This window comes from Colius striatus, chromosome 11 (assembly GCF_028858725.1).
Source record: "Colius striatus isolate bColStr4 chromosome 11, bColStr4.1.hap1, whole genome shotgun sequence".
In the NCBI taxonomy this organism is placed as follows: Eukaryota; Metazoa; Chordata; class Aves; order Coliiformes; family Coliidae; genus Colius; species Colius striatus.
In genome coordinates this window covers 18,352,785-18,371,686 of record NC_084769.1, presented here as the reverse complement: position 1 = coordinate 18,371,686, position 18,902 = coordinate 18,352,785, and the positions used below count along the sequence as shown (strand labels likewise).

Genomic DNA, 18,902 nt, shown 5'->3' with positions numbered 1-18,902 from the left:
CAGGGATGCCCTTTCTCCACAGGTTAGGAAAACAGGATGTCTTCTTCATCTTCAGCCTGAGCACAAAAGCAGAAATGGGCCCAGAGGGTAGATGCTGGGAACATCCACCCCACTGTTACTGTGTGCCTCCCTTTAGCATCTGAAGCACCTTTCTGACCTGTGTCACTGGAGCCAGCACTAGCTGTGACTTCCTATGAACCCTATCTGCATTTGGCCATGCTGGATGGACCAAACCCATCACCAGGTACCTTCAGCTTTCTCTGCAGACAAGGGTCCCAGTCCTGTTCCCCCATTCAGCCCTTCCCTCCCATCCCTGCCACATCCTGGGCCACACATGCAGCTCCAGGCACTGAGAAGCCGAGGTTCCTGCCCCTGCCCCTGCTGCCATCATGCTGCTGCAGGGTCGCTTGGGGCCAACATGTGTCTGTGTGCGGCTTTTACACCTCGATCATGATAAATGCAGTCCTGGTGGTGAGATCACTGGAAAAGAGAGCTGAGATGCACAAGGCTATAATTACAGTAGGAACATGCAGGGATGAGGCCAGCCAAGCACATCCACCTAATTTCCTCTCCTATTAAGCCTGCCCTGCTTTTGTTTGACCCAGAGCAAGTCTTGCTATTACTGGCGTGATGCTGTGGAGGTCACGGATGGCTGTGTTACACACAGCCTTGCAGATTGTGTTCGGCTGAGTGTCTAAGCAGGGCTTTGCTCACAGATACCATCACTGCAGGATTCATGCTGTAGAAAGTGTGTCAGCCAGCTGCAGGGCAGGCATTTCCCAGATTGGGCTGTTGGAGAGACTGGGATCTGCCTTTGTCTCCTGCTGCACAATAAACCCAGGCAAGCAAGCAAGGAGGTTAAACGGTGTCATATCACTACCCCTGGCCATGGCCAAGGTCTGCTGGCAGGTGCTGGTAGCCGGAGCCCAGCACATTTCCTCTTCCTGATCTCGCCTGTGCAGCTTGCCCACAAAATCATTCCTGTGCTAAAGGGAGAATTCTTCTCCTAGCTGGACACCTGCACTCAAACCAATGCCAATCTCTGCCCTGTTTTAGTATAGGTGTCCCTTATCAAGCTCCAGGAGGCGTTCTGAAATGCTGGGCTACTCGGCTAACAGACCCAGGGAGCAGACAGGGCTGTGCTGACAGCTCCTATCTTCCAGAGTGCCCAGCTTCAAGGTCTGCTTCAGTGCAGTAAACTGAGTGCAGCCCCAGTTCAGAGCACCAGGACCCAGCCTCCAGCACCTGTCCATCTGGCTTTGCTGAGTACAGAACCTTTCACAATCAGAGCCAGCTGCTCCCCAGCCTCTCCCACCCCTCTGTGTCATGTCCATACACTGCATGCTGGAGCGGGAGACATCCTCCAGGGACTCCAGGCTGATAAATGAAGGCCATCATCCAGCTGGGCTCCTGCAACAGAGACCACAATGCTCCCTCTCTCTGCAGAAGTCGCTAGGGGAGGATTATCTTTCCGTCCTGCTCAGCAGCAAGGTCACATCTGGCAGTCCACAGCCTGGGAGGTCAGAGAGCAATGTGGCAGCAGCGATGGAGGATGCTGTGCAGTGCTGGTGCTCAGCACTTCTGCCTCCAACTCTGTGGCCCCCTGTGAGCAAGGCAGGATGCCCATGGATGCCAGCCCACCTCCCTGCTGCTCCCTGTAGGGAAGAGGCTTTGAAAGCCATATTTCAGACTGATCCTCTCTGTGGGGGAGCTCATGTGAGCCGCCTCTGCACAGCAAAACACAGCAGCCTGGGGATAGGTGCACTCTAGCCAAAAGTATGCACCTGGAGAGAGAAACCTTGTACAGGCACATGAGAAGTATCCCAGCACTGTCCTCATTGAGTTGCTTCCAGGCAGGGGCTCAGGCTCTCTCCCCATGGGGTCCCAGCGCCAGGCAGGAGCTCCTGCCTGTGCTTTGAGACTCGACTCACTGAGTAGGCTGAAACACCATGATCAAGGCTTCCACTCCCATGGGCAGCCAAGTGGAGGTGGAATGGGAACTGTTGGGGTCAGACTCCTGCTCCAGGGATGCTGTTCCTGTCAGAGGTTGCTGACAGAGGATCTGCTCACACTTCCCCTTCTCACTGCCTCAAGAGACCATTTACTTCCCATTAAGGGAAGCAGTCCTAAGTCTCTGAGGGTACAGGTACCTCAGAGAGACAGAGGGCTAAAGAGCCTTGCAAATAGGAGGGCCAGGACAGGGGTACGAGGCAGCAGGGAGGCAGCGAGCTGCCCAGGGCTGAGAAGCCTTTCCCTTGCCAAAGCCGGACATGCCTTCGGGACAAATTCAGGGCCACGTACAGGAGTACTCACTTGTGTCAAAGAAATGTATCCAAGCCCATGCCCAGGATTCAAGCATCCCTGCCAGAGAATTGTCCTTTGCAAAAATGCCTATGCAAGGGAGACGGGCTGCAGAGAGCTACATCTCTGCCCTGTAGCTCCGTGGCAATGCCCATGGGGTTGGACACGGTCTCTAGGAAAGGTTGGCTGTGGCACAAGGCACATGTCTCAGCTTGCTGTTCCCACGGGGAGGAAGGTTTGTGTCCATGCCTAAGGAGGGCCTGTTCCATCCCTGACAGAGAGCAGGGCCCAGTTCAGCCCTTTCTCCTCTCCCTGGTGCTTCTCCTGGGGCTGGTGAGTCAGAGGGGAGGTGGATGGAGGGCAGAGGTGGGCAGAGCACGTGGAGCACGGGAGGGGTGTGCGGGGTCACTGGTCCTCAGCATCTGCACAAGGCAGCCAGACCCTGGCATCCCTGAGCTGGGGCTGCTCTATAGCTGGTGTCTGGGGCTTCACATATAGTCATCCTCATCCTCAGCATTACCTCTGCTCTCCCCAAACTGGTGCAAGTCCCATTTAAAAAAACACACTTGCAGACACTTTTTGGGGAAGACGAATGCAACCAAAGCCACTCACCACCCTCAGCCTGCAGCGTAAGGAATGTGCCATGCTGCCACATCCTGCCGTTTTTACCTGCTCCCCCAGGGGCAGGGCTAACAAACCCCTCCTCTGCAGGAAGAGGAAAAAGGATTTCTTAATTTATTTTAACAAAGTTTGAGTGTGTGAAGAGCAGACACCAAAGCCCAAGCAAGGACTTCCAAGTGTAAAGGGGAAAGGGGAAACTTTGTCAGTGGCACTGATTCCCAGTTTTGAGGTGGGGATGGTCTTAGAAAGCAACTTCCTTAACTTGCCAGCCATACAGCCACGTGAACGGGTGCCAGTGGTATCTCACAACAGAGATGTGCCAGCCCCTCCTGGCTGCAGAGAATAAAAATAGCTGGAGAAGATAGCTTGAATGTACTTGAACCCGGGTGGCAGAAACAGAAACCCAAGTGGTTTGTGTACACATGCAATGGTTTAAAATAATGCAATTGATAGCTGTGGAAACGAACCTTCTATTTTTACTTCACCAGAGAGTCAAGGGTGGCTGCTTACTTTTGTAAAGGTAAACTTCTTCCTAAACAGCAAAGAGGTGGGAGAAACTGCCAGTCAGAGGGCAGTGCTGATCTGGCACAACTGAGTCTCAGGGAGCATGAGGACATTTGCCCCATCCTAGAACATTCCCCAGGCATTTGGGGGGACAGCTGGGGTATTCTCCCCCCATCTGCAGCAGCATCTCTTTCAGGCTGCTCCTCTCCCTACGCTGCACTGGCATTTTGTGGTCCAGTGTGCTCTGGTGTGCCAGAACTCAGTCTCTCTCTCCTCTTCTGCTCCCACAAAAGTGGGGGTATCCCACTGAGCTCACCCCTTGCAGCTCACTCACTCCTCCCACCCCAACCCAACCCTGCCACCATCCTCCCCATGCACCCACTGTCTCATCTCCAGCAGAACAACTGGGGCCAACTCCTCTGAGCTGGCTAGATGTCCCATCCTTCAAAGCAGCACACCAGCCTTTGGTAGCACTGTCTGCTGAGCCCGTGTGTGGGACCCAGACCAATAGTCCTACCTGCACCAGCCTGTGCACTGCATCCTGGTGCAGCGTGTTCTCCTGCACATCCAGGGCCCAGTGCTCCCCAGCATCCATCCTGTGCCTGGCCACACAGCTCTTCACCCACCAGCGTAACTGGGGGCTGCTGCTGCAGGGGGGTGCCCTCAGCCTGCGTGACCTGCATGGCTTCGCTGGCGTGGGGTCTTTTGTGAAGGTCTTGTGGCTGGTCCCTGATGTCTTTCACCAGAGCTTGGCCACGGCAGAGCTGGCCCGGCAGTGGGTCTGTCTCCACCGCAGCAGGTACAGCCTCTCCCTGCCACTGACACCGTCACCATCGCCACCACAGTGTCCTGAAGCGTAGGGCAGCATGGGGCTGGCACCCAGCTCCCTGCAGCTCCCTCCATGCAGCACAGCCTCCCAGCATTCCAGCTCTTCCCTGGTCCTGCCCGATCCCTTGAAGCTGCTGGGGCCCTCGGGCACGGGTGGCAGCGCCGAGGAGCTGCACACCTGGCTGCAGGAGAGCTGGAAGGAGCTGCTGGGACCCTCAGGCACGGGCGGCAGCGCCGAGGAGCTGCACACCTGGCTGCAGGAGAGCTGGAAGGAGCTGCTGGGACCCTCAGGCACGGGCGGCAGTGCCGAGGAGCTGCACACCTGGCTGCAGGAGAGCTGGAAGGAGCTGCTGGGACCCTCAGGCACGGGCGGCAGTGCCGAGGAGCTGCACACCTGGCTGCAGGAGAGCTGGAAGGAGCTGCTGGGGCCCTCGGGCACGGGCGGCAGTGCTGAGGAGCTGCACACTTGGCTGCAGGAGAGCTGGAAGGAGCTGCTGGGGCTGCGGCACCACGGGCAGTGGGCAGCTGCCCTGTGTGCTCAGCTCTGGCACATCGCTGGGCACATCCATGGCCTGTGCCAGCAGCACCAGGGCAAGGGGACGGAGCAGAGCCCAGATCGGGGTACGGGAGGGTGTCGGCAGCAGACTGCACTGGCCGAGGAGCTGCAGGAGAGCCTGGAGCTGGCAGAGTATCACCACAGCATCCTGGAGGCCGACTGGCTGCTGGAGCTGGAGGTCAGGCCCATCCTTGTCCGGAGGATCGATGCAGTAAGGGCCATGTGCTGGCTCTGCTCCCATTCCCTGCCCTGCGGCCTAGGGCCAGAGCGAGGGCACTGCCATGGGCAGGGGCATTGCCTGGGAAGGGCTGTTCATCCAGGTGGAGACGTGGGTCTTGTGGGACTGGGTGGAGCCACCACCTCTCCAGCCCAAACCGGTGAGCCCGTTGGGCAGTGCTGGGCATTCAGGTGTGAGGAAGGAGAGCCAGGAGTGGTGAATGGGAGAGGGAGCATTTCCTTAACATGGCAGAGCAGCCTGCAGGAAACATTCCAGCCCCCCTGGATGCTCAGGAGCCAGACACCTGTGCTGCCTCCTCTCCCACAGGTTCAGCAGCGCTGCCAGGACCTGGAGAAGATGCTGTGAGGCCAGGCACTGCACACCTCACAATGTGCCCAGTACAGAGGCAAGATGGCCACCACCCCCACAGCTGGGCAAGCTCAGCCCTCTGTCACGTGTGCCACGACAACGGCCCGCCCCAGGAGCAGCCAGCGACCCTGATCACAGGAGCTGGGACTACAACCTACTCCCAGCAGGAGCACCCAGGAGAATACAACTGGAGGACAGCTGACCCATCCCCATGTGGGCTGTGGGCAGCCAGCAGCTCAGGAAGAAAGCGTGGAGGGAATGTGTGTGCGATTAGAGGCTTCCTCCATGCTCAGCCCCCTGCCATCCAGCATATGGCTGCAGGCCAGGTAAGGAGCTGGGTGCTGAGCACTGCTGGGCATACAGGCACACGCCTGCACACGTGTATGGAAGTGAGCAGGCGTGAGGAGGTGTTTCTGGTTAAATATGGGGCTTGGCCTCCTGTTTCCAGCGGCCAGCATGGGAGCTCCAGCAAGGCTGGAGTAACTAGTAACCAGCCTGCTTGGTGATGGTGGTGGAGAAGCACCTCTGTGCTGGTAGTGGGTGACAAGGTGAGAGCCCCCACTCTAGCTGGGGCCTACTCCTTTGCTGGCTGCTGTTGTGGGCAAGAAAGAGTTCTGTGTCAGGGGATTTCAATGAATTTATTTCCAACTAACAAACAAAAGCGACGAGCTGGACGCAGATCCTGTGAAGAGTTTATTGGTGTAGCTGTTTCCACTACAGTCAGAGGAGTCACAATGCACAGCGACGACAGGCCTCCTACACTACACAGGGAGGATGGGACACACACAGCCACAGACACACAGAGACACTCATCTCTCTGCCCTAGGCTCTGTGGGGGGGGGCCCAGGCTGTGGGGCAGGAACCTGCCATGGGAGGAGGTTTCTCTCTCTGGTGGGATATTTCTGCAGCCTCCCAGGGAACGTGTTGGACCCTCCCAGTAACGAAGCACCCATCCTCTCTCACAGGAGCCAGGCTGCTAAGTGGGAACCAGGTCAGCAGCTTCTCCCAAAGCCAACGGTCAGCAGCTTCTCCCAAAGCCCCAGCCTCCTGCACAAGGCCATGTTGGCTCCAACCATCAGGGAGAAGCTGGGGTGCCCCTTGCCTCTGGCACTGCCCTCAGAGCTGCTGTGGGCAGCAAGGGCGCCATCTGCAGCTTCTGAGGCAGGTCTGAATGGGGGCTGGTGGCATGGGGAGACCCCAGGGGACAGCCCTGCCAGGCAGAAAAATGTCTGGAGCTGCCCAGAGGTGACAGGAGCTGAGTGCTGGGTACACTCAACACTGCTCCTTCCCACTTGGAGGGCACCTCTGGATGTGAAAAGTCACCCCAGTATGGCAGCAGAATTGGGGCTGGGGGTTATAGTGACTTCCTTGTAGGGCGGCAGGGAGCCTGACCCAATGGGTCACTGCACAAGGGAAGGAAGGGGAGCCAAAGGACTGTTTTGTGCTCCAGCACTACATCTCTTGTATAGATTCTTAAATATAGTTTGTTCTCAGAGACAGGAGCATGGGTATCAGGAACTGAGATGCAGCCCTGTGATGAATTTTTACCCCTGCAACCTTTGTGGAGGTGCAGGATGGCAGAGGGACTCCTCTTAGTCCCTGAGAGTGGGCAAGTACTCAAGGCTTCAGAACACCTGCTTGTCCCCAGTCTCCTCTCCCTGTGCAGTTTTCCTTTGAGAAAAGGGTTGGGAAAATTGGGAGGAAGCAAACAGCCTCCCTCCTGCTGAGCAAGAACTAAAGCAATCATGTGGGAGAGTGACTGGACAGATAATGGTCTGAAGGATAAGGCCAGGGAGCTGGTCCCTTCCTTGCCTGTCTGTAGCAGCCCCATGGGCCAGAGGCTGTGGCGCAGGCCCAGCGTGAGCACTTCTGGAAAGGGAAAGAGGGAGCAGGAGCGAGGCATCCACCAGCCAAGCAAGGAGGCTGCTGGCCTGGGAGAAGCCCACTGTCTATCTGCAGGCAGCACCCAGCCCATGCCTGTGACTGCTCGGGGGCACGTGGTACTGAGACACCCAAGCTTCATGGTAGTAGAGGGGGACGCAGTGGCACCAGCTGGCATGGCTTCCCTTCGGCACCTGGAGACCAGGCACAGACGGCTCCAGCACGAAGAGGGCAGACTCCTGACCCATGGGCACTCGGACCCACATAGCTTTGGGATGTGAGAAGCAGCTCTCAGCCCACCAGGTCCAAAAGGAGAGAGACTCACAGCCTCTGCTGAGCGAGCGATGGGGCAGCAGGAGCCAGGGCTACCTCCTGCGGGGCTATGGAACAGCCATTCCTTGGTCCAGGCAAGAGATCATGTGCCTCACGGCAAGTCTCCAGGTAAGTCCTTGGGAGGGCTGCATGGACACGAGCGGCCTGTGCCGTGAGCGGGAGGGAGGGCAGCCCCCTGCTCACACAGGCATGTGCAACTCGTTGTACTCGTCCCGGCCATCCTCATCGAAGTTCGGCTCTGCATCCTCTGAGTCCAACTGGGGAGAGGCAGAGATCGGGCTCTGAGGGCCACAGCTGCCCCCAGCACAGAGGGCTCAGCATGCAGCGAGACAGGCAGCTGGGTTGCGCTTGGAAAAGCAAAGGTCTTGCTCCTTCCTCTCCCAACAGGATCCATTTCTTGCCCCTCAATGGCCACCCATGTGCCCCAGCCTGATGCCCTTTCCTATAAGTGTTTGACAGTGCCCCATCACTGGAGCTTTGGTCCAGCACAACAGCTCCTGCCCTCTCCTCTGCTGGCAGCACCCACTTTTGGTGCTGCTCCAGGCTGCTCTCCAATGGGAGCTCGGGATGTTGGCAGCAGCAGGGGAGCCACCAGCACTCCAGGAGCTGCAAGACCCCTGGCACTGTGGTTAATGTGTTCCTGTGCCAAGTAGCTGCAGGCACTGGTGTGCTGCTGGGTTGTCCTTGCTGCCGGGTCAGTGGGGAAGGGGGTGACTCTTGATGAATGAGACAGAAACAAGGAGGAGGATGGAAGAGGAAACCCTTCTTCCAGTCCTCTGTGTGACAGGATCTTCTTGTCTCCTTGCCCTAGCGTGCCCATCCATCCCACACTGCACTCCCAGGACTACAAGCTCCGAGGAAGTCATCCACCCACCTACTGCTGTTGAACAAAGAACCCCAAGGTTTTTCCAGTCCAGGACCTCCCAGCCTTTTCAGCCTGCTAAATCTCCTCAACCTCACTCCAGTGTGGCAAGCCAGACTGTGAGGACAGTTATCTACTTACCGCTTTGAGCTCTCTGTCGTGGAAGAAGCGGGGCAGCACGAAGCGTCGCAATGGCACTGTCATGATCAGGACAAAGGGGAAGGCCAAGGATGCCACCGTAGATTTCACCACCCAGAGCAGCACAATGCAGGCCAGTTGAATGCAGGTGAAGAGGTTCATTCTCCAGGTTTTCACCTAGGGACGTCAGTCCAGTTTAAGAACACATTACCCTTCCACACAGACAAATGAAGCCTCAACTAGCAAACATCACGCTTCTGCACAGCATGGTACAGTAATGCAACTCTGCCACATGCTCTACCTCCCTGTACTCTACAGTGAGCCAGAGCTCCATAACCCATCAGCCTCTGTGCAACCTAGTAGCATACCCATCTGGCAGTGCAGTGTCCCTACACCCACCCAGGCAATGCCTCACTCATATAAACAGCCTGTCCATACAATCCCCCAGGAATACACTCCTGTGGGCTGTCCATCAACATGCTGTCCTACAGTTGTGTCACCTCTGTGCATGTCTTATTCTTTCTTCTCAGCACAAACCTGAAGCCAAGGGGGGTCACCAAGCCAAGCACCCCTCTAGAAAAGCACCATTCTGCCCTCACCTGCGTCTTCTTCCTCTGCTCCTCATTACCTGGCTCCCTGCAACCTGCCTTTGCTCACCTTGACAACGTAGATGTGATCAGGGTGGTGCTTGGATGGCATGAAGATCAGGAGTAGCCGCTCGTAGAGCTGGATGCCAGTGAGTGACGTGACCCCCATGTAGAGGAAGATGCCAAAGAGTACAGCCAGCGGGATCTGCCGCAGCATGTTCCCCATCACAATGGACAGACCTGCACAGACAGAGGTCAGGGCACGGGGTGTCCCACGCCAGCCCCTCCACAAGGCACCTCAGCCTCCGTCCTCCCGCCTCCTCTCTGTCTGTACTGGGGTACAAGGGAAAAGAAGCTCAACGGGTCTAGCTGGAGGGGTGGCAGAGTTGGACTGACCATGGTAGTGTACCAAGGGCTGCCAGAGGAGAGCTGAGCACAGGTGGGGGCAGTCCCATAGCAGGCAGGCTGGCCCATGGGGCATGGACGCTGCCAGGAGGCTCAAGTGGTTGTTGCTGCCCTCCCCACTCCCTCTCTCCCTCCCCTGAGCAGAGGCTCACCGACAAGGGCAGCAATAAGCACTCCGGTCACACGCTGCTCCTTCACCTCCTCGATCTTGGGCTTCTCTCCTGGTGCGATGGCTTTGCTCATGACCGTCAGGGCATTGACGTGGGTGACAGAGCGGACGGTCGCTGCCGTCAGCCAGGGCAGCCCAAAGAGAGCACAGAGTCCCCCCATAGTGCCAATGAGCAGCAGGTCCAGGTGGAAGCCAGAGCCTTTCAGCAGCTTCCTCTCCTTCTTGCTCACAATCAGTCTGGAAGTAAAAAGAGCCCAGGTCAATGCCAGGCCCAGCCTAGCACCCGAGGACAACATTCAGTCCCTGGAGAGAACACACACGGGGACAACAAGGAGATGGCTGAGGAGACAGATTGGTGGCTGAGAGCCATCACACTGCATGCCAGGAGAGGAGCCAAGAGGCAGTGGGAGAACCCAAGAAATCCCAGGCTCCCGGCCTCGCTATCGCACTGGGATGCCAGGTGCATCTCCACATGAAGGGCACCAGCGCCCACCCCAGCCTTGCCTGCCCAGAGCTTAGCGACGGTTGGTGTTGGTGGGGGAGGGACTCACGTAGTGATTTGTGTCTCCATGAAGATAAGAATGAAGACCAGGAGGGCAGGGATGGCAGATGCAAACATCATCCACATTGGAAAGGTCCCACTGCTGCCCATGGGGTGAATGAACCAGCCACGCTTGTGGGGAGATGTGACTGACAGGCCAGAGGGCACGTTCAGCTTCTGGTGGCATAGCAACAAAACCCAGCAGTTACTCATCAACAATACACATGTGCCCACAGCCTCACACAGGACTAGCCTTGATCCTGAACACCTCAGGCAATGGGACAGCCACCCTGACCCGAGCAATACTTTCTCATGGATCATCTCCTCCAGTGCAAAAACTCCTGTGTCGCATAACATGGGCATGTCTCATTTCCTTCCAGCTACTGGAATTCCTTTAGCTTTTGTCCTAAGAGAACAAGGAAATATCTTCTCTAAGGAACTGCATGCCCATGTCAGTGCTTGCAGACCACGGTTAAAATGCTCCTTGACCTCTGCCTGGAGTGTTCTGAACCACCTATCCTTCTCTGAAGTGGCTTTCCAGACTTCTCAAGCCTTTTCTGATACATCTTTCAGTACTGTTTTTGCAGTACAGACCCAAGAAGTGGCCACATTCTCTGGCAATGACCTCACTCTGATCATCTTCAGAGGGGATATCATGTTTGTGCTCCCACCAGAGACCACACAAACTCCTAACTGTACATTGTCCTGACCCTGCGTTCACCAGCATTTGAACTCTGGGCTCTGAGCTGCTCTACAGCAGTTTTTGCTATCTGCCTGCGTGAGCACTGAAGGCAGAGTTTATGATTTGCATTTATGTTAATCAGCATAAGTATGAATAATATTCCTGGAATGCTTGTACTTGAGCTAAGCTGTGTAACTAAGCACTGTTTTCTTGCTTTGAAAGCTTTGTACATATGCTAAGTTAATACTGAAATGATAATGCTTTTGATATTAACCGTAGAACCGGAGAAGGGTATGAAAAGGATGTAACAAAGTGCATGATTTCAGTAATGTCTGGCAAAACCAGATTTTTCATTGAAATTTAAATGAAGAAAAATGCATTTGGATTCCATTAAGCCTTGGGCTGTCTTGATAAAAAGCTTGCATGCTGAACAGGAACTACCTTTCACCCTCTCCCCAGCGTTAGCTGAAAGTAAATACCAAAGCAAAATGATATAACTACACATCTCCTAAAAGAGGATTGGGCAAAAGGAAACCTGTGAGATGGTTTTGTTTGACAGCATGTAAGTTTCTGCATAAACTGGGAAACAGATCATTGTGTTTGACATAAAGTGATGAAAATATTTAGTAGCCTATAATCAAGGAGAGTATAAATATGCCAAGCACCAAACCCATGACAAGTACCCCACTAAAACCACTCTATATGTGACCCAGTGTACATAACCAGTCTGTGTTGTGTTGAGTGACTGCAAGTCTTTAGGGTTACAGACAAGGAATTAACTGCACTGAGTCCGCCCAGTCCCCTAAACGATCCCCTACTGACAGCTGGAATACCGGGGGGATACCAGGGCACTCGGGTCCCTGTAGCTCTGGTCTCAGCCTCAGCCAGACCCTTGCAGCTTTCCTTCAGAGTGGGAATGAGGACAAGGGGAGAGTCTCTGCTTTGCGCTGTTCTGCCTAAAGAGGCAGGAGATAGAAATGCTGCAGGGACCACACGCCTACCTGCGTGTACGTGTCAGTGATGGTGTAATCCACCAGCACCATGACCAGGATGGAGATGGGGATCCCGAAGTCTCCAATGATCCGCCGAGCCTGCAGAACAAACACTCTCGCTGGCAAAGGCAATGGGCCGGCTTCGTGCAGCCATCCTGCTGCAGGGAGCCTGCGTCTCAGCGGAGCCCCAAGCACCACTAAAAACCTGAGCCCTGCTGACGAGCTGGGCAAGGGAACACAGCCTGGACCCACAGGGCTGTGAGTCACACTGCCCACATAACACAGAGTCCTCCAGCCACTCTTAAGCAACTAGTTAATTGTTCCTACTGGCCTATTTGGATGGTGCTACAGCTATTACGCAGATGCTCTGCTTGTAGAGAGATGTCCAAAGAGAAAAAGTTGTAAGCTCTTCCTCCTATATTCTAGTTTAACAGTCTTGTACCCAGCCAAAGGAGCTTTCCCAAGGTCCAGAGGACTTTTCAGCAAAGCTCAGTGGAGCGGGACAGTGCAGATACCACCAGCAACAGCCCGCTCTGGTCTGCAGCCTATGTCAGGCTACCATTTCTTCTGCATGGTGTTTAAGGGGCTGCTGGTGTTTCATTGGGGGATAATCCAAATGCTCTGGAGAACAAAAGTCTGTAGCAAGGACTGTTACTTGTTTGGCACGTCCCTTATCCTGAACACCTGGGTTCCACAAACTTCTCACCTTGCCTCCTAAGAAACGGCTGTTCTTGAACTTGCGCATAAAGAAGGCGATGAAGAAGGTGCCTAGCATGAGGATGAGGGAGAGGAGGGCAGTGTTGGGCTGCATCCTGATCCCCAGGGACATCGCATCTGCAGACAGCATGCTGGCATTCAGGCCACTCTGCACGTTGGGTGGGTAGAACTTCAGCAGAGGATGTTCTGCAAACACCTGGGCACATGAGAGAAGCAGCAGGCACTGTCAGCGCAAAGAGGGGCAGGGGATGCTGGCACTACTGGGGCAGGGGGTGCGGAGGTGTCCTGCTCTGTGGAGAGGTGAGGGCTGTAGATGGTGGGCATGGACAATCCCAGCATCTGGCACCTCGCCTCACAACCTACCCAGCTGGAGAGGGCTGGGGAGAGAAAAGTGGCCCCTCTTTAAAGCCTCCTGCAGGAAGAGAAGGGGAGACAGATGTTAGGGCTAATCCTTCCAGCCTCTGTGGTGGCACAAGGGCCAGCTGGGCTGGGGCATGAAAAGCCAGCAAAGAACTGCTCTGCAGAATGCCTAGGAAAGCTGTGGCTGAGCTATTCCCCTGCCTCCTGTAGGCCAAAGCAGCAGGTTCCTGGGGGACTGAGAGATGCAGCAGCCCGTCTCCCTGGGGAAGGTTCACCTTGTACAGTTTGTAGAAGGTCTCGTAGATAAAGATGAGGGAGATAAGGAAAGCAAAGATCTCCTGGGTGAAGGGTGAGATGTAGCGCACCAAGAAGCTTCCCTCAGCTGCCACGATAATGAAGATGAAGACGATGAGCCACAAACCAATCCATACTCTGCCTGTCAGATACTCAATGCCTTGTGTCTGGCAGAACTGAAACAGAAAGGGGAAGGAGTTACTCATGGCTCCTCAGGCTGCCTCTTGCTTCTGCTCCCCGTTAAGTTTAAAGAGTTCCCTGGAAAAAAGCGTCTACATCTACTTGGGCATCTAGCACAGAGACAGTGAATTCATGCCTGGAGTCACAGGCAAAGTTGCAGACTTTACATTAACACCAACCAGCTCAGACCAAGCAGGTCTTTACTGCTCCAGTGTCTGTACCAGAACCTCCTTCCCTCTCTGCTGAAGCCATCCCATGCATGATGTTACCCATCCCACTCATACAGAAGTGCCATTACTCAAACACAGCTCTCCACTGCTCCATGCACTCAACAGCACAAGCCTCTTCTCCGTGAAGGAGAGCCTGAGCAGCTTGCTCTGTCCCACTGCATAAAGGCCACATTAGCTGGGGAACGATCCCTGCCAGCAGCCTGCCTGCACACACAGTCATGTGTGTGCATGGGGAAGAGCCCCCAGGCTGTCATCACAGAACAGACCATCTCCACTGGCTCTGCTCCTCCAAACAGCAACACCAACTGCTTCCAGCAAAAACTGCATCCCTCCCTTTGCAGCCTTCTTCAGTACCACCACAGGGCAGAGGCACACCATGGTACACAACAGCTGGGCAAACAGACAGCAGTCAGTGAGAAGTGTGGTCACAGCACAGCAGAGAAATTCCCACTGCAATGACATCACCTGCTCCAAACTTGTGATATACCAAGGTGAAAATCTAGCTGTAGGAAAAAACATGCTCTAAAAGCTCAGACATGCTAGGAATCAGAAAACAGGAGGATTAGACCCACTGCTTGGCGGTATGGTGGCACAGGGATACTTTTAACAGTGAAGAGGTCATGCTACTTGAGAAAGAAACATGTTCATCCTGGCTGTCCAGGATATCTCTGCACACACCCTTGAGCTCATCCTGAGAGGTGGAGTGATGTAAGCGGGACATCCCAAATGGGCAGTGTACTGAACATGGCATTGAGTTCCCATACTAGGAAGCCTTGAAACAGGTAAAAGTTGTGAAATGGTCTTCAAAGGACACCACAAGAGCAAGTCAGCATTATACACCAGTATTTTAGGAAACCAAGTGCCCATTGTGCCAGTTTAGTGTGCAGCACAGGGCTGGGGAACACTGGCTCCCCTCACAGTTAGCAGGTTGAGGAGTGTTGTTGCCACTGTCACACCACAAGGGGCTAAGCTCATAGGATACAGCAACAGGAGGCAGAAGTCCCTACGTTGTGACCTGTGAAGGGTCAGCAGAGCCAGGGCCCGCCCCAGGCAAGCTAGGGGCAGCCTGGCAGGACCCAAGGACTCTACGCCACCCAGAGAGCTGAGAAATGTCGGCTGTTCTCTCCAGGGCAAGGACAGAGCAGGGACACTGCCTCACATGTACCTTATAAAACGCTTCTTCAAACACCAGCAGGGGCCCTGAGAAGCCAACGACCAGGAGCGGCTGGGCTCCAAGGAGGGAGAAGAGGATCCCTAAAACCGAGGTGGAGATTATCAGCTCGGAGACCCCCATGAGACCCTCTGTTTTCTCTCCTGGGAAAAGAACAAGGAGTGAATGTTACAGCCCAGACACAGGCCCAGTCACCACAAGCAGGCAGGCTGCAGACACAGCTCCAGACGGAGGAGGCAGGTCCCTGGCCCATCGGTCAGAAGTCCCCTGTGCCAGGCAGGGAGCACAGAGGGGCCCGGGGAGCCGAGGCTGGAGAGGCCAAGAGGCAGGGAAGGGACGAGGCAGCAGCCGAGGCGCAGCGCTGCCGCTCTGCCCGAGCGAGCAGTGCCAAAGCCCACCCCAGCACAGCACCACACAGACACAGCCAGTGTTCCAGAGTGCAAAGAGCAGACCAGAAAGCAGGCCCATTACCTAGGAGTCCCCCGAAGGTGATGGCAGGAGAGAGAGCAGCAAAGTAGATGAAGAGAACGGCCGCGAGACACTGGCTGTGCAAGGCGTCTCTGATGTCACTGAGGTATTTGGGGTACCTGCGCTTTATGTCCCGAACCAGACCTCCAAAAAATATCCCGGTCCGCTTCAAAGGGTCATCCTCAGCTTCCTCCTCTTCCTCCTCAGCTTTCACTTCACATAGCTCTGGAGGTGCATGGAAGGAAGGGCTTGAGCAGGGGAACGTGGGTCTACCTCTCCCCTACGCCTCGTGGAGTCATCCCTCTAGCAGCACTAACCTGGGAGGCCCCCTGTGACTACATATCCCACTGCCTCCAGCTGCACCATGCTGCCAGGGCTGCCCCCCTGCCACTGTCCTGCCTTCCCCTGCACCCCTCCCCACTGCTTGCTGCAGGATCCAGGCCCCTGCTCATCCCTCTGCCAGGCTCTCTGAGGGCAGGGTCCACTGGGCCACTCAGGGCACTAGGCACAAACCATTTTGCCCAAATGTGAGTGGACAGACCTTTGGCTTCCTGGACAGTCCCCTCCTTCATGGACTTCTGCTCCCTCTCCTTCCTCTTCCTCAGCAGCAGCTTCTGGAAGGTGGCAATGGATTTGAGCAAGTCTTTCCCTTCCACTTCTGATGGGGGGATGACAATGCTGCAGTCCAGGAACTCGTTGATTGCATTGAGGAGGTCTTGGCGGTCATCTGCCATGTATGCAGCCTCATGGAAGTGCTGGGAGGGGCAGGGAAAGAGAGAGGGAGAAGGATCAGACCAAGACAGCACCCAGCTATCTACAGCCTGTCTGTGACTATACAGCAACATCCCGCTCACTACTGCCACTTCCTGATCCACACTCCTGAATCCCTCCTCCCTGTCCTTCTACCCACTGCCCCCCACCCAATCCCATGTCTTTCCTCCCTTCCCTGTCCATCATTTCCAGTGATCTCCTTGCTCCTGCTTTTCGCCTCCAAGCCCTGCTACTCTTGCCAAAGATTGTGTTCCTGCAGCAATCCAGCCAGCTGCATGCTCTGCCAGAGCACGAGGTGCCTCTCATGAGACCTCTCCATCAACCAACACCAGATCTGTGCTTCCCAGCTAGCCTGGTGCCCCTCATTCCCTAGGCTTGATGCTACACCTGGCCAGCCTGTGCCTCAGTTCACATCAGATCCCTGTGGCTGAATCAGGCCAAGATCCTTCTCTTGACAAGCTCTGCATGCCACTGCTGGGTCCTGCAGAGCCAGACATAACAGGGGAGATACTCCTGACAGCAAAGGCAAAATGACACAGAAGGACTCCAAGGAGGCCATGAGAAGGCAGCTCCACTATAGGTAGACAGGAAGGTGCTGGCAAATGGGCAGAAGTGCTGTACTGCCTCTAGAACGTGCCTGCACAGAGAGGGCTAGAGGAAGACAGATAACTGAACAGCCCACAAAGCAGGTAGGTCCTGCTAAGGTCCCTGCAGCATACAGACTCCCTGGAGCCAGGGCTTCAATCTGTAACTGATCCTGTGCTCTGCTTCTGGCGCCAGGCGCCGTGTAACCTCACTAGGGCCAGCCGGGCCACGGCAGCAGGCTCTTCTCTTCCAGCGGCACAAGAGCAGAGGCTCAAACGAGCCAGATCTGGCCATAAATGCAGTGCTGAGGCTGGAATACAGCACTTCACCTCTTCTGGTTAATAATGTGGGCTGAGCCCCATGCAGCTCCTGGGAAGGGATCTTTCAGGTGAGAGCCCTTGTTGCCCACAACCCACCTGCTCTACCTTTTAGTCACTAGTTCAGGGAGAGCTGTCCACTAGTGGCAGGACAGGTAGATTTGTTACTTGGTTATAGTTACATGGCACAGGGCAGGAGGACCCTGTGAACCTCTGATTCTCCTGTCCTGGATGTATGCACCAGATGCTTAGAGTGACATTTCCTTTCCTTTGATTCCTTACCAGCATAATGAATTTCAGTTTCCTGCCATCTAAGACAGATGGGCAACTTCTATAGTACACGCTTGGCAGAAAAACCTTTCTGCCTACTCATCCTCCTGCATGGATGTCCTCCTCTGCATGGATGCCCTAGCTATGGGACTTGGGTAGGAAGCTTCACCCGAACATCTGACAACAGTCCCCAGGCATTGCTGGGTCTTTTTATCAGTGTGGCCTGGGCCAGGCATCAGGGTCACAGGCACTGCTCCTCTCTGTGAAACATCAGCTGAACACAACACCTCTAACCTTGGGGCAGTCCTTTGCACCTGCTTTTATGTATGGCCCCTTACTTCATCCAGCCTAGCACTCTCTATCCCAGCCAAGTGTCTATCCTGCCTTGGTGGAGTCAGGCTGCTCTTTAAAATCCCAGGTGTTCACACCTGCCTGGCCCACCTGGGCCTTTGCACAACAGCTCTCAGCTGCTCATCCTAGGACTGACTTTGGAGGAGGTACCCAAGCTCCCTTACCTGTACCTCAGCACCCGGCACGTCCTCACCTTGTCAGACATGAGGGTGGAGATGGAGCGGCCAATTTCATGGTAGTCCATGTTGGCCTGGCTTGGTCCCAGCAGCACAAAGATGAATCTGACTGGAATCGGGACCTCCAAGACAGATTCCAGGAAGACGGCCTCATTTAGACGGACAAAGGCCATAGTGGGCTGCTCCAGGAACTGCACACAACCTACCAGGAGGCAATGTTCAGAGCAGAGTTAATTGTTGGAGTAGAGCTGTTCTGGGCCGCCTTTTACAGTGGAAACAGGGATTTTGGGGGATCCCACAAGCCCAATAGTCCTGTACTTGTCTTTAGGCCCCTCAGCTTCATGCTGAGGACTGCCCCAAGTCCCCCTTTCGCTGATCATTCTCAAGCTGTGCAACTTTCTTTACCTTCCCAGTTAGCCCATTCTTAATCTCTTACACATTGGCTCTACGTACACTGTGAGGGGCAAATCTTAAATCGTATTGTTTTCCACTAAGCCACTGCCTTGTGGAAGGAAGTCTCTTACATGTTACTTTTATCAAGCAAACTTCTAATCTCATTAAAGAATGAAATCAGGTTTGCTCGACATGACCCATTTCCCATAAACCTCACTGCTTGGCAATAATTACATCCTTCTCCTTTAGCTCTTTGTTAATTGAATCCCATATTAGCTCTGCCACTATGTTGGCCAGGAAGGATGTCAAGTTAAACAGCCTATGGCTACTGGACCACTGGCTTTTCTCTTCTTGAGTACTGACACTGTGTGCTCTCTTCTGTTTTTCACATACTTTCCCTGTGTTCTTAGACTTTTTTTTCCCCTTCTGGATAAAAATAAGACATTTCTCTAAGGACTCCTGGGTGCAAACTGCACAGTTTGTTTTATGATGTCCACATCTCGTCAATGCTTGGCAGCCTCCTTGATTCCTAACAGATTGGGCAGTACTCTCACATCCTCCAGTGCACCAGTCGCTTCCTGCCCACACCAAACACAAATGTTTATTGAAAGCTTATACTCCTCTGGCATTATT

General features: G+C 54.8%; 1 protein-coding gene across 1 annotated transcript in view; it reads right to left on the bottom strand.

Moving 5' to 3' along the window:
* Positions 1–6,127: 6,127 nt before the first annotated feature.
* Positions 6,128–18,902, bottom strand: part of SLC4A3 (solute carrier family 4 member 3) — a 33,709-nt gene continuing 20,934 nt past the window's right edge. The window contains exons 12-23 of the mRNA XM_062004693.1: positions 17,894–18,078; positions 15,948–16,161; positions 15,410–15,631; positions 14,933–15,081; positions 13,339–13,533; positions 12,693–12,899; positions 11,996–12,085; positions 10,323–10,489; positions 9,755–10,008; positions 9,268–9,437; positions 8,614–8,787; positions 6,128–7,867 (exon numbers count right to left, since the gene is read on the bottom strand). Coding sequence (XP_061860677.1) covers positions 7,790–7,867; positions 8,614–8,787; positions 9,268–9,437; positions 9,755–10,008; positions 10,323–10,489; positions 11,996–12,085; positions 12,693–12,899; positions 13,339–13,533; positions 14,933–15,081; positions 15,410–15,631; positions 15,948–16,161; positions 17,894–18,078 — 2,105 coding nt within the window. The 3' untranslated portion in view covers positions 6,128–7,789. The remainder of the gene's footprint in view (positions 7,868–8,613; positions 8,788–9,267; positions 9,438–9,754; positions 10,009–10,322; positions 10,490–11,995; positions 12,086–12,692; positions 12,900–13,338; positions 13,534–14,932; positions 15,082–15,409; positions 15,632–15,947; positions 16,162–17,893; positions 18,079–18,902) is intronic.